We start from the raw sequence: 15,056 nt of genomic DNA, 5'->3' as shown, positions 1-15,056 counted from the left end.
GATGACATAAAATATGAATAACACTTTTAACCAATTCACCACGTACTCCATCAAAGCCAGGGGCTCTTTCCACTCTTAAACTTCAAAACAATATCAATGATTTCTTTGGGTGTGCATGGAGTAAAAAACATTGATGATTCATTTCTATTTACATATTGCAAAAAGTCCCCAGAATCAGTAAAAGAAGAAGATAGTGACTTATGTTTACAAAATATTTATTAAAAGCATTGCATATTGCACCTGTCCCATTTATTGTTTCATCATTATACTGAATTGCACTTGGTATAACAGTCTTTTTCACACTCCGCCCTAATACATTGTTGATGACCTTCCATGTATTTTTCATATCACCTGCAGCATTTTCAAATTTGCTTTTAAAATATACCCTTTTAGCCTTTTTGATCTCATAATTTACAGTATTTCTCATTTTTAACAAAATTTTCTTGAGTTTTTTCTTTTAGATATTTTTTATATAAACAACATTTTTTATTACATAGCTTTCGAAATGATTTAGTAAAAAATGGTTTATTTTTAAATTTCTTTTTCACAAAACGTTTCAATGGAAAACATAATTCGTAAATGGTTTGAAATTTTTGTAAAAACATATTGTATTCTTCATTGGGATCAGAGCTTTTAACACTCCAAGATACATTACTCATTTTCTGAATGAAAAGATTTTTGCTTTCTGTACTGAAAGTACGTTTCATAAATGGATGTTCTTTTTTTAACTGTAGCTTCAGATTAGAAATGGAAAAAACTGGAATTCAAATTCTACTCCGGAGGTGAATTCCAGTTAAGTTTCATTCAAATTACAGTACAAATTTTCCATGTGAAAGGTCCTTTGTTACATTGTATGTTTATGTACGGATTTCAATTTTCTCTCTATTAACTTGAATTCCTAGGAATTTAACTTGACTGATTCTTAATAAAAAGAAGAATTCATGTTTTCCACATTATACTTTTAAATGGTTTTATTTGAGAAATAAAATAACCTTTTATTTCTTGAATTCTAATTTCTTTCATAGGAGAAGCATCACACCGATCATCTCCAAAGCTACTTCACAAAGCAACCACAGGTATATCATCCAAGAATAGCAATAGAACTAGGAGTCCTGCTAGAACTCTACCTCATTTACCAAGATCAGATTCACTTCCAGAGTCTTCTGTTCCATCACAACCCAAGGTAGTTAACAAAATTTGATATATTTGTTACATAGATTTCTAGTTTAGTTTAGGATAAAACATGTAATGCTTAGTAGTAATAAAACTGTTTTTACCTTCTTAAGCACAGTACTAGGTTCTTATCAGATTTCCATCTACCTTGAGAAATAGTTATGGGATGATTAATGTTTACAAGGAAAATGTATCTTTTTAATGAGTTTCACACAGTCAAGAAACATATCTGTTAGTGAATCGTTGGGGACCTTGTAGCTTGTCTATGAAAAAAAATAGTGATAAATGAAAAGGACATTACAAATGGAAGTGACTATATATATTAATGTGTTGGATAGTTTTTCATTTATTTGACTACTGTTTGTGCTGTTTTTATGTTATTAGAGACCCTTTACAAGAAGCCAAAAAAATCATAATATTTTCAAATAACATATTGAAATATGTTTGTAATGTTTGAAACAAACAAGTTATTTAGCGATCAAATTGTCATTCCTTGACAGTATTACACTTACATTCAAGCATGCTTTATGTAGAAAGCAATAAAACATTTCATTCCAGGCAACACTCATGCAGGAAATTGAATTTCACAGAGAAATCTGGCCAAATGGCTCAATTTCCGTCAACAAGAGACAGTGTAGGAGACCCAAAGACAAACAGACATGATGACATTCATAAAGATCCCAACCTTAGTAGTGGGTTTTGATGAGTATTAATTATCAAGATGGATGATGATAATGGTTGATCTTGGTAGATTTGAAAGGCTAAAGATCCAGGGTAGGATGAGTCACAGAGATGGGATCTTCTCTCTCAATTCTTAGCTTGAGCTTTGGGAATCAGTTTGATGCTAAGGAAGAGATTAAGGTTCCTGTTAGAGTTTGGTAGGATTATGATTTGAAGGAAGGAAGAAAGGAAGTGGCAGAAAGCACACATGCCTTGAGAAATGTCATTGCAAGTAGTGTTATGGTTGTTTGAAACGTCAACAAATATTAACCAATGACCAGAATAGCAGTAGGTGAATTTTTCTTTCTTTTTATCTTTTTCTCTGTAGGTATTTTTAAGCCTTTTTTCATGATATATTACAAGGTGTTAGGTTTCCTTTTTATGATATGCCACAGTATTCACTGAAAGTCTGAAATGCATTGATTCTGAATAAAACTATCTATCACCTTGAACTCATATAGGGTACCCTTCTGTGTGCTTCTTTATAATATATTCTTGAATAATGCCAAGTTTAGAAGAGATAAACTTGTTGCCATGGTAACTTAATTTGTGAGGAAACAACATCGCCAAGTCACTCAAGTTTAGTCATTGATTGATATGTTTTATTTACAAGGATCATATGTAAAATGAACTGCATTCACTTCTAAGTAATTGATATTGGCATAACATAAGGAAAAGTTGCCAACAAAACAAAAACTATTCATTATATAAATGGTATGTCTCTTGTGCTGGGGTTATTGTTGAATAGGATAATAAGATTGCTTTTGATAGTGAATTTGTTTACAAGAAAATGAAACTGTATTTTTTTATATGTAGATTAATCTGACTGAATGAGCTCTGGTCTGATCAATAACAAAAAATACAATTTTACAAGCTTTTATTTCAAGGCTGAAATAATGTTATTTCATTGATGGAAACTTGGAAGTTTTTTTTTTTTGGCTAAAAGAATAGTAGCAAACGTTTGATAAAGAAATTCATGAATTAGGATTTTAGATATCTTCATTTTTATCTCTCAGTTGATGAGTGAATGTGAAATATTGTACACCAATCAATTTACTTGAATTGTGACAATCAGGTGACTCCAAGATCATGTGATTAATAGTCACATTCATCCGTCATCATGTCATGATTAAGATGACATTGAAACAGATAGGTCATCACATGAGTACAAACATCATTCATGCTATGACAAAGTGATTGTACTTTGAAGCAATTAATCTTGTAAAAAGTGACACAAAGAAAAATATGAGTCATCTTTGTATCAAGGCTAGCTTACCTGATAGTGTAACATTGCAATGTTTATGTTAGCATTTGGAAGGCATTTTAAAACCGGCTCAATTTTTGGTGGTCAGCTTTCAGTAAAAGTGAAAAACTAATCAGATAATAACTGGGAAATAATTGTAGATAATGATCTTTTACATTAACAAATTGATATAATTTGCACCATATCCACTGCAGGTCAAAGGTCACACCTCAACAGGAAAGAAGGATCTCCGATCACCAACCAGATCAATTCCTCCTGTCAAAGATATGAAACAGACTATATCAAGATTGAAGAATGTGGATTCTAAGCTTGCTAATAGAATATTAGATGAGATCTTAGACAGTGGACCTAAGGTTACATTTAATGATATTGGTAAGCATAATATTGCACCTTTTGTGCACCCCCACCCTTCTGAAACTGGTGTTCCAGGATGTGCACTCTTGCTTCCCCCTATTACACATATGCCACGGATTCTATGTCTCTTTTCTGAATTATCTATTTGTTTTCCTGTCTTTCGCTTCTCCCTACCTGTCTTCCCTCATTCCTCTCTCCCTTATTATCTCCCCTTTAAACTAATCCCTTACAATCATATTGACCGTTAACCAATTGCCTACTGGAATACGATGATCCTCAAGATAGCCCAATGAAAATTACAGGATTCAGTAGTGACCAAGTTAAATGACTATTTTTATTCTTTTTTATCCATCCTCTCTGGCATCTCTCGAATCTCCTACAAAGATAACCCTGTAGTATTGGTTTCTACTATTACTCATTATGTATTGGTTTGTTTCTACCAGTCATGGCGTAGATTACATTGAACCATCAGCTGTGTGCTGTAAGTATTGATTTCTCGCTCTGATATGTAAATGCGCATGAAATGATACCTGACTTGCAGAAACACTCCAGCTACTTAGCCTTGAAATGAGGTACAAGGAGAGACTGATACTGTAAGGTAACTTCTTCTGAAGTTAGTAATTTACTAAGGATTCTTGAAATAATTACAATTCCTAAAATAACGACGTCAAAAGATAATTGGGATATGGGGCTTTTTTATTTGTACTTTTATACTTCAAACTTGTATGTGCTAACATACATTGCATTTTTTTTTTCTTTGAAAGTAAAATTTTTTTTATTCAGTCATCTATGTTAATGGTAACATGAAAGATAAAAAATGTGAATATCTTTCGGAAAAGTTTTGTATTCAGTTTCCTTTTCTTTCCCATGTTCAATATGATCACTTCAGCTTATAAAGCATATATATATATATATGAGGTACAAATGTAAACAGGCATCTACTCCTTAACATGACTCTGTGTCTTGTACCAAATACTTAGGCAAAAAAATGTCAAGACGAATTGACGTTGCTGATAGACCACAATTTAATCCGAGCTTTCGGCCTCTCTATCTACATGTATGTATATAACAAGCCTTAAAGAACAGTTATAATGTGCAAACAAATAGTAAATTCATCAGTAAGACCAGTTTAAGAGTACAGAAATGGGTCAAGACACTGTTTTTAATATATCACAAGTTTAAAATAAACAATACAATTGCTGAATTTTTATTGTCTCACCTGCGAAGCAGAGTGAGACTATAGGCGCCGCTTTTCCGACGGCGGCGGCGGCGGCGTCAACATCAAATCTTAACCTGAGGTTAAGTTTTTGAAATGACATCATAACTTAGAAAGTATATGGACCTAGTTCATGAAACTTGGCCATAAGGTTAATCAAGTATTACTAAACATCCTATTAAAGTTTCATGTCACATGACCAAGGTCAAAGGTCATTTAGGGTCAATGAACTTAGACCATGTTGGAGGAATCAACATTGAAATCTTAACCTGAGGTTAAGTTTTTGAAATGTCATCATAACTTAGAAAATATATGGACCTAGTTCATGAAACTTGGACATAAGGTTAATCAAGTATCACTGAACATCCTGCATAAGTTTCACATCACATGACCAAGGTCAAAGGTCATTTAGGGTCAATGAACTTTGGCCGAATTGGGGATATCTGTTGAATTCCCATCATAACTTTAAAAGTTTATGGATCTGATTCATGAAACTTGGACATAATAGTAATCAAGCATCACTGAATATTTTGTGCAAGTTTCAGGTCTCATGATTAAGGTCAAAGGTCATTTAGGGTCAATGAACTTTGGCCAAATCGGGGGTATCTGTTGAATTACCATCATAACTTTGAAAGTTTATTAGTCTAGTTCATTAAACTTGGACATATGAGTAATCAAATATCACTGAACATCCTGTGCGCGTTTCAGGTCACATGACCAAGGTCAAAGGTCAATGAACTTTGGCCGAATTGGGTGTATCAGTTGAATTACCATCAAAACTTTGAAAGTTTATGGATCTGATTCATGAAACTTGTACATAAGAGTAATCAAGTATCACTGAACATCCTGTGCGAGTTTCAGGTCACATGATCAAGGTCAAAGGTCATGTAAGGTCAATGAACTTTGGCCATGTTGGGGTTTTTTGTTGAATAACCATCATATCTCTGTAAGTTTATTGGTCTAGTTCATAAAAAGTGGACATAAGAGTAACCATGTATCACTGAACATCTTGTGCGAGTTAGAGTAGTATTCAAAGTCAGCACTGCTGCTATATTGAACCGCGTGATGCAGGTGAGACGGCCAGAGGCATTCCACTTGTTAGCTTTGAAATGAAGGTAAAATGTTTCATATATTTGTTCAAATCTGTCTGTCTTTCCAAAGCTGGACAGGAGGCAGCAAAACAAGCCCTTCAAGAGATAGTGATCCTACCAGCTTTAAGACCAGAACTCTTCACAGGCCTCAGGGAACCTGCAAGAGGTCTACTGCTCTTTGGACCACCAGGGAATGGCAAGACAATGCTGGTAAGATCACTTAATCATAACCTTTCTCTGTCAGGAGCTTGTAAATATACAGGTATGATCCTACATACATACATACAATTGCTCCACATTGGGCTGCCCTCAACCCAGGTAAGGTAAAGAGTACTTTGCTAGAATTTATTCCCTGAAACACACATAACAGTTGCCCTGCTGAAGCCATGTTAATTATGCTTAGCATCAGTCAGTTTTGCATAAGATTTTCCTTTTAAGGTACATAATTCAATGCAATTTATTGCATCTAATCTTGAAAAAAAATGGGATAAGCACAGAAACTGCACCATTTTAGATATCTGAGACAAACAAGCACCGGTTAACGGGACTTCCTTTCAACTCCTGATGCCAGTTGGTTTTGTAATTTTCACTTCCAAAATTTTGTTTCTTTACAATGTACTTTTGCCTTTTTATGCCTCCTCTTCTGAAAGTGGCACCTTGGACATGCATCGCTCTTGCTCTTCTAGATATGCCACTATTTTACCATGGCAAGAACCAAAACATTTATTTTGCTCTCTTATCTCTATTGGCTAAAGTAATGAAAGCATGATGCAGACAAGGTATCAATAATTGTAATTTGCTGAAACAACTGACAGAAAATAGAAATTAAACTTTAATCTATTTGATTAAGTCTCTTGTGGTAACTTCATAATATCTATTATGATCTGTATTACACATTTTCTATATGATTGGTTCATTATTTTTCGATACAACACATATATTTATTAGCATTCCTCTGATTGTCTGTTTCTAATTCCCTTCCTGTTCATAATGGCCTTTCTGTACAAGCAGTTGTCTCATGGTAATATTCTATTTATCACTTCTTTGTATCCACCGCTGAGATAGCTAGAGGGTTGGTGGGTTCAATGATAGCACTTAATTTGATTTTCACTTACCGGGCACACGCTAGCAAGCTTGTAATTGACCCTTGCCTAGATAGAAGCCTTTAGCACTGGATTTTATGGTCAGTTAGTGGAAGAGGTTATTTGTACATCAGTAATGAGGTGAAGAAAAGAGTGTATGAGTAACACGTCTCTCAAACAGCCAATTTTGAAAATCTTGAACTTGAACATATGGATTTTTTTTTGGATTGGTAAAATGCTGTGTTGTGTAAATTTCCCTCATTGAAGCTTCATGCTTTATATCTATATATTCATGGATTCTATTCAACTACTGCCAAATATTGAAGATTTTTTTTGTCATGTACAATATATTAAACTATGGACTCTTTTGCCTGCATTGATGTTATGACTTTTTACCAGAGGAAAAAACAATTAAAGGAAGAAAAAAAGAACATGATGTGGATATATTCATTGACAATGAATTGATGTTCAGTTGTAACTTGCTGCTGGGATGTTGACAGGGGTCATGTTTCTAAGTAATTTCAATTTTCAAGAAAGGGAAATCATTGCTACCCTAAATGAATCTGCTGTGACAGCTTTATACTTTGATGTAATGACATCATTTCGTAAGAGAAAGAGTTGAGATTCTGAGTGTACAAGACTTGATAGATCATCTAGTCAATAAAAAATAAAAAAATGATTTACCCACAAAGTGTATACCCCTTTCATAAACCCAATTATGCGGCTAATAGCAGCATAATTTGGTCGTAAAATCGGAGGAGGACCAGAGTTATCCGCATTATTTTGATGCTGTTATTATCCGCATAATAGCAGCATCGGGACAAGATTTTGACTTTATGAACACATTTCCAAATAATGCGGATAATTGCCATGGTGCGGTCACAAGGTCACCCTTTTCCAACACCACCGCATCGGAGGGGGCGTGTCCAGTTGTCATGACGATTATCCGTCTTTTTCAGGACGGGCGCTCGTAAAAATAGTGCGGATTATTTTCGGAGTTTGTGAACGCAATTTTTATTGAATTATCCGCATTACTCTTAGGCGGCTAATTGGAGGATGGGTTTATGAAAAAGGTATAAGATTCAGTATGTCAACCAACCCAGGAACTGAAAGTTGTTGCTTTTTAATAGTTTTCTTGGCAACTTTGTTGAGATATTAACAATGATGTAAGAATAGACAAACAAGAAAATTGGGACCTCTGTATGGTAATAATGTTCCTCTTTTATTTAGTGCTGATCGTGCTGGAAAGATATCAATTAGTGCTTTACAGATTTATTATTACCCCCAGATAGGCTGCGTTTATGCGACCTCAACCCAGAATCATGATTTGAATGACGATTTGAATCATGATTCAAAACAGCAACATGAATCACGATCCGACAGAATCAGCGTTTAAACGACCATCTTTCTAACGCTGTTTCTCCCTGAATTCGAGCCGATCCAGTGCGCATCACAGTGCGCAGTTTGACCCAGGAAGTATAGGTCAACATTTTCGCGCCTGTTTCTAACTTTGATCAAGTCGGCTGCAAGATTTTTGCTGCCGCCCGAGCTAACGCTAGATCGTTTGTGAAACGTTTACTCGGCTTCCGAAAAATAAATCTTTTACTTCCAGAATTCCGTGTATTGTACCTCGTATTGTTTTTGTTTACTTGTATTAAATCTTGTCGGTTCATCGAAAGTGTTCGGTAGCCGTAGTACTGGGCACGAATTCTGTTAATTTTGTCTCGACAGGCGGTGCGACATCTCCGTAGAAATCCCTCCCTCGCAATTCCGCTGAAAGGGATTCGTATCGTCTTATTTCTGTGAATCCCGGTAAGGGATGCTTTTGCTTCAGGCCAAAGCACAAGCAGAGCCCTGAGTTCGTCGTCAGTCCAATTTGTGCCTTTGGAACTTGAAGATATGATTGATGAAAACAATGAAATATACAAATGACGCTACAGTACAACCCCGGGGGTACAATACACAGAATGATAATTCCCCGGGGGGGCCACTTCCATTCATGAGTGGATACCATGCGCGACCATGGGGTCTCGAAAAGCACCATAAACACGTAATTTCCATATTCTGAAAATGCACCCCTTAACAAGTATTGGCGTGTGAAACCCTACCCTTAACAAGTATTGGAAACAAAACGATACTCTTGGCAAATATTCCCTGAAATGAACCCCTAAACAAGTACAGGAATGTTTTATTGTTACGGGTCCTTCGGTCGTCGGCTTTACCTTATTTGGTTTAGTACGACCCCACCTTCTACACCTCGCGCAAATCGGACTCTAAACACGAAGTGTTGAGGCAAAAAGGACATCCTTTATAAAACATTTTAATTTTGTTTTATCATCCCGACAATTTCGACCCTAAACACGTAATTTTCCTAGTGAAATAGATACCCTTTTTTCATTATTTTTGTGTTTTTGACACCCTTATCACGTTACGTACGTAACGTGCCCTATCGTGAAAAAGACATCCTTTTTACGTGTTTTTTTGGTCGCGCATGGTATCCACTCGTCAACGTAAGTGGCCCCCCCCCGGGGATAATTCCTAAATGCACGTGACAATTGGCATATACCGGTACTAGTACACTGCTACACGAAATTAAATTAACCTGCACGAAACACAGCGCGCGCCTTTGAGTCGAACCCGGAAGAAGCACGACACAATGACGTCATAGAATCATGATTCAAATCACGATATCGTTTATACGACCTATTTCGTTCGTGATTCTACAGAAACGTCTTTCCAAACGCCCCTTTTTTCGTGTTTCATGTTTGTGATTCTAATCATGATTATATCCAATTTCGACTAAACGCAATCGTGATTCTGCAGAATCGTGATTTGAATCATGATTCTGATCATGATTCTAGGGTAAAAAAGTGTCGAATAAACGCACCCATAGTTGATTCTGGATGATCTCAACTCCCTGGGGAGCATTCCATTCCATCCATCAGTCAAGAAGTTTTAATCTTTTTTATTAACTTTCTACTATTGCTTCAGATTTTCTTAATTGATTTTTCTTTGTTTTTTTCACAGTGCTATACATTTATAAAAATGTTAGTGAAAAATATGTATAATTTAATCTTCTCTTTTTGCTAAAATATATCTCAAAAGTAAACTTTTTAGTACATGTACCATACATAAATGTAGAAAATAATACATCTGATGAAAGGAATAAAATGTTTTCTTTTTAGAATGATGTTGGATTCTAATTTTTCAACAGAGGGAGTGAATAGATAAGAATATGATGATCATCCTCTGGCATCCTTCCTGTATAAGACCTAGTGTCTTACATGTCACCACTTAATAATCCTGCTGTCTTCCCCTCAAATCAAAAGTTATTAACAGTTCTTAGCCATTTCATGTTTGTGATATTTCTTCTTTCCCTTTATATTTTACTCTCCTCAGTTTATTACACATAGATCTTATTCTCTCTTTATCTTTCTCACTATTTTATTGTGTCTTCATCTGTCTTTCCTTCTGTATCTTTCTCTTTTCTCCCCCCACCCATTCTCTGCCCCTTTCCCCTTTCTTTAGATCTTTGTTCGCTTGTTACTATACTTATCTATATTTAGTTTGCCTCTATAGTATCTTATTTGTTTTTTTATTTATGGATCTCACTTGACTCTCTTGCCTCTTAGTTTTCTTCAGTAATTTTATTTCTCTCTATCTCCTCATATATGTCTGTCTTTCTTCCTCTGTCCTATGTATTGTCTGGCTGTTTTACTTTCCCAGTTTCTCTCTATCTCAATCTTTGTCTATTTTTCTGTCTGTCTGGCTATCTCTGTCTATGTCTCTCCCTTTCTGTCAGTCTGTCTGACTCTCTACTTTGCTCTCTTTTCACATCATCACCCGTTGATCTCTAGCTGATCCACATTATTTCCTGGTGAATTATCTGTCTAATTCTCTAATGAAATGAGAGCAACCAAAGTGACATTTCTCACAAGTTGATGGGAATGAATACAGATTTCTAGATGATCACTGGTGGAATATGAAATATCAAAGGAATATTTTGTCGTTGTAATTTTGGGGAGCTGCCATCATTTCTATTATATCAAGGTACACACATAACAGTCACTAGATCATTTTACTTTTTAGCCTACAACAATGATTGTGACTGAGGAAATAGACCTATAGCAAGTTTTTTTTTTAGTGTTTGATGAAAATACAGTATTGTAATTTGATTTGATACATAGTTATAATCCCATTTACAATGAAATCACAAATATGAGAATCTATGAATTGTGAAATCATCAGTTAGGTGAATCTCATTCAAGATCTATGAATTATTCTGTTTCCACCAAGAGATATAAAGCATGAAACAGATAATATACACTGAATATATATATATATGGGCAAAATTAAGCAAATTACAGTTGTCAAAAAAGGGTGCCAATAAGACACCTAAGAAGTACATAGGAGTAGATGGATGTGTTGGTATGAAAATTGAAAATTTGATTTTAACTCTCCTGCATCTCCACCGAGATATTATCAGATTAACCCTCCCTCATGAATGAGTAACCACCCACATTGCCTGGGGAAGATCCTACTTTATGATCCTTATACATTTATAGACCCTCCCAAATCCATACATTGAGTTTTGAGAACCAACAGAATGCTTCCAGCAATGTCACGATCTTCATTGTCAATCATTCTCTGCAAACTCAGATATTATCCTACATATTTCTTTTCTTATCCTCTCTGTTTATGTTAAGGAATGTCCACATTATTACATTTTCATTCCATATTGAAATTTCATATTTGTGCAGATTTAAACAAGTGACAAGTATATGTTCAGGTTTTATTGAGTATGAGTCATGAGTGTAATAGTAACTTGTACTATTCTATATGAAGTGCACTGTCAAGTCTTTCATATACTAGTATTCTTCCAATCTATCTTTTCCTTTTTAATATCTATTCATCACTTCATTAATACTTCTGTATTTAGAGCCAAGGGCCCGTATTCTGAAGTCGGGTTTAACTTAAACTCAGGTTTAAAGTTGTGGTTTAAGTATGGACAGCCAATTGTTACATAAATCACTAATGGTAGAGATATATTTCAGCTCATTTGGCTCTCAAATCATTCAGAATTGTCTAGGAAGTATATATAGATGATCGTCTTCACCATCGATGAATCAGGAAAAGCACAGTAAAAATAAGAAACGTACAACTTAATAAAAAAAGATACTTTTGGCTTCCCATACTTAAACCACAACTTTAAACCTGAGTCTAAGTTAAACCCGACTTCAGAATACGGGCCTATATCTTTGTATAAAACTTCATTCTTTTCCACCCCCTCTTATCGCTTTAACTATTATTTCACCCCTTCCTCTCATCTTTAATTAGATTTTTTTCATTTCTCAAGTCCCAAGTGTTAATTTCTAGAATCCTCCCTGGTGTTTGTATGTCTCCATGATTAGATTTTATGAAAGGCGGGAAGATCAGACAAGTAAAAATATCTGTAGGCAATATACTGTGCTAATCAATGACTCAGAGAGTGATAATTGGTTTGCTTTTTATTCATTTTTTGTAATGTGTTTATCTGCAATGTCACTTAGTGCCAGTGAGGTGAAATGAGATTCGAACATGATATCCAAATCTTCAATATTTATTTCTGCTAATTATTCAGCATTTAGGCCTTATGCAAAATGGCATATATGAAATTCTACAAGTGGTCTATATAAGAAGAAATTGTAGTAGTATTATTTACTTTTTTATTATTGTCACAATTCATGTTTTTATCGTGATAAATAGAACTGATATTGCTGATTAAGTTACGATTTTGATTTGATTAAACAATTTGTGTTATATTTAAGTTCGAGATGATAAAAAATAGAATCTTGAACTTCTCCATGAATTATTTGAAAATGTATGTTTGATGATAACATTCTATCCCTTTGAATATTATGAGAATTTTGTTATACCATTTATTTGATGAATTGTGTAAATTGAATCTGTCTTAAGCATCTTTCTGAAAGGAGCATCTTTCCTGTGGGAATCCTGCAAGCATATTTTGCTCACTAATCCTCACATTTCATCATTGACAGTATTTTAGAATTATAACATGATACTTATGTGCCGCACAAAAGTTGTGGATCGGGGGCTCTGTAACAAAATCTTGGTCTTAAAACAGGGTTCTCCGGAATGGCTCTTGGATCAACGATTGCAAAAAATGCTATTCTCTAGAACGAACTGACGTGACCACATCAAAAAAGGAGGTCTCCGGAACTCATTAGATTGTAGGCGTAGCATGGTAGCAGCTGTGTAAAAACATGCATGCGTCTTGCTAGATTCATATCGGGCTAGCGCTAGCTGCGGGCTTATCGAGATTTGGCGGCCCAGCATATGGCTCTGCTCCAATCGAGCTCGCCGCTCTTAACTCGCTGAGATGGGTGTGCACTGAAACAAGACACTACAAATTTGAAGTTTTCCGAACGGAAAAAGATTGGAATTTCTATGGCTTTCTGAATTGGTGATGTTTTTTAACAGAAATTTAGGCTGAAAGTGGGGGTTTCAACCACGACATATGTATCGTAAACTTATACTAAGTACCCCCCCCTTGGTATTTCTTTTTATCAGAATTGAAAATAATTGAATTGGATTGAATTGAATAGTAATGCACTTGGTTTTAAACATTTTACATTCCTTTGCCGGCTTTCAATTTATGTTGAATGTCATTTTCTCTACACCTCTTGTATATTACAGGCCAAGGCAGTTGCTAATGAATCTAATGCAACTTTCTTCAACATTAGTGCTGCAACACTAACATCCAAGTATGTAGGAGAAGGGGAGAAATTAGTAAGGGCACTCTTCGCAACAGCTAGGGAACTGCAACCATCGGTAATATTTATGGGTAAGCTAATCTTCTAGTGATTTATTAGTTGTTGTGAAAATCATTTCAGTTATGTTGAGCATTGTTGATAGATGTTAAAAAAGTCGGAACAAAGGAATATAATTAGTACACAAATACATTAATTTCTATGGTTTTGAAAATAACTATGAATTATCATGAGAAGATTTATTTAATAAAGAATATAAATTTTTTATTGGAAGCCTTTCTTCTTTAGATTGTCATCATTGACTTTCTTATGATGTATCAAACCTTCACAAAACAGTATTTGGCTAATCAGGGTATATTTCATCCACAGGTGAAAACAAATATATATTCAATGGATCACTTTTTTTTCTTTCCCTGATACAAAATAATGTGGATTTCTTATTCTCTTACCTGAATCATTGTACAATAGGAAATAAAAATGTATGTCTTAATAACATTATTTCTTTTATTATTTTCAGATGAAATTGATTCTTTACTGACTGAGAGAAGAGAAGGAGAGCATGATGCAAGCAGAAGATTAAAAACAGAATTCTTGGTGGAGTTTGATGGTGTAAGTCTTATAACTTGGCAATTATCATTGGTTTGAAAATAAAAATAAGCTTACCACCCAATTTCTTGACATTTTATTGGTGGTTTGATATAATAACCATACCAAAAAAGGTTTGGTCAAGAAGTCAGTAGAATTTTCAATCAGTATCAAATCATACTTTTTTTAGATTGATGAAATTCAGCTTCATTGCTGTGTATGAGACGAGAACTAAAAATCATGAATAATTGGAGAAAAAAAATGTTTCATACATAACCATTCACTATTCAATGTATGATTGATCAACAGCAAATGTTTAGAAAAAATTGTGTTGAAAGAGTAAATAAGAGGCCTAATCAGTGAATTAGCCCTCAAGAAATTTAACTTCAACTTGTACAAAGTTTTTTTTTAAATACAATCATGTAGATTACAAATATATTTGTAAAAAAAATAGAATAGTATTTGATTATAATGAGAATTGATATAAAATAAAGATTTTGTGAAAAATTATTTATTATAGGTGAAAGCAGATGGGAGTGAGCGAATCCTTGTGATGGGAGCAACGAATCGACCACAAGAACTTGATGATGCTGTTCTTAGAAGATTGGTGAAAAGAGTTTATGTCCAAATGCCTGACCAAAATGTAAGTTGATTAACTATAATATGAACATATTGGTTTTCTGCTCTCTCTCTGAAGATAACATTAATAGATCAGGGGGTGTTTCACAAAAGTTAAGTGTAACCTATGAGTGGCACTTAAATACCCAGTCGTGTGTGGCATGAAAGGCGTCATCGCTTTGG

At 34.6% G+C, this 15,056-nt stretch overlaps 1 protein-coding gene across 1 annotated transcript in view; it reads left to right on the top strand.

The window, feature by feature from the left end:
- Nucleotides 1-15,056, top strand: part of LOC121419232 (spastin-like) — a 56,529-nt gene that overhangs the window by 39,220 nt on the left and 2,253 nt on the right. Inside the window, exons 4-9 of the mRNA XM_041613602.1 lie at nt 1,026-1,183; nt 3,352-3,529; nt 5,889-6,028; nt 13,597-13,744; nt 14,188-14,279; nt 14,776-14,898. Of these exons, the coding sequence (XP_041469536.1) occupies nt 1,026-1,183; nt 3,352-3,529; nt 5,889-6,028; nt 13,597-13,744; nt 14,188-14,279; nt 14,776-14,898 (839 nt within the window). The remainder of the gene's footprint in view (nt 1-1,025; nt 1,184-3,351; nt 3,530-5,888; nt 6,029-13,596; nt 13,745-14,187; nt 14,280-14,775; nt 14,899-15,056) is intronic.

This window comes from Lytechinus variegatus, chromosome 7 (assembly GCF_018143015.1).
Source record: "Lytechinus variegatus isolate NC3 chromosome 7, Lvar_3.0, whole genome shotgun sequence".
Lineage (NCBI taxonomy): Eukaryota > Metazoa > Echinodermata > Echinoidea > Temnopleuroida > Toxopneustidae > Lytechinus > Lytechinus variegatus.
Note: the sequence above shows the minus strand (reverse complement) of the source record. Positions and strands in the feature narration are given on the sequence as shown.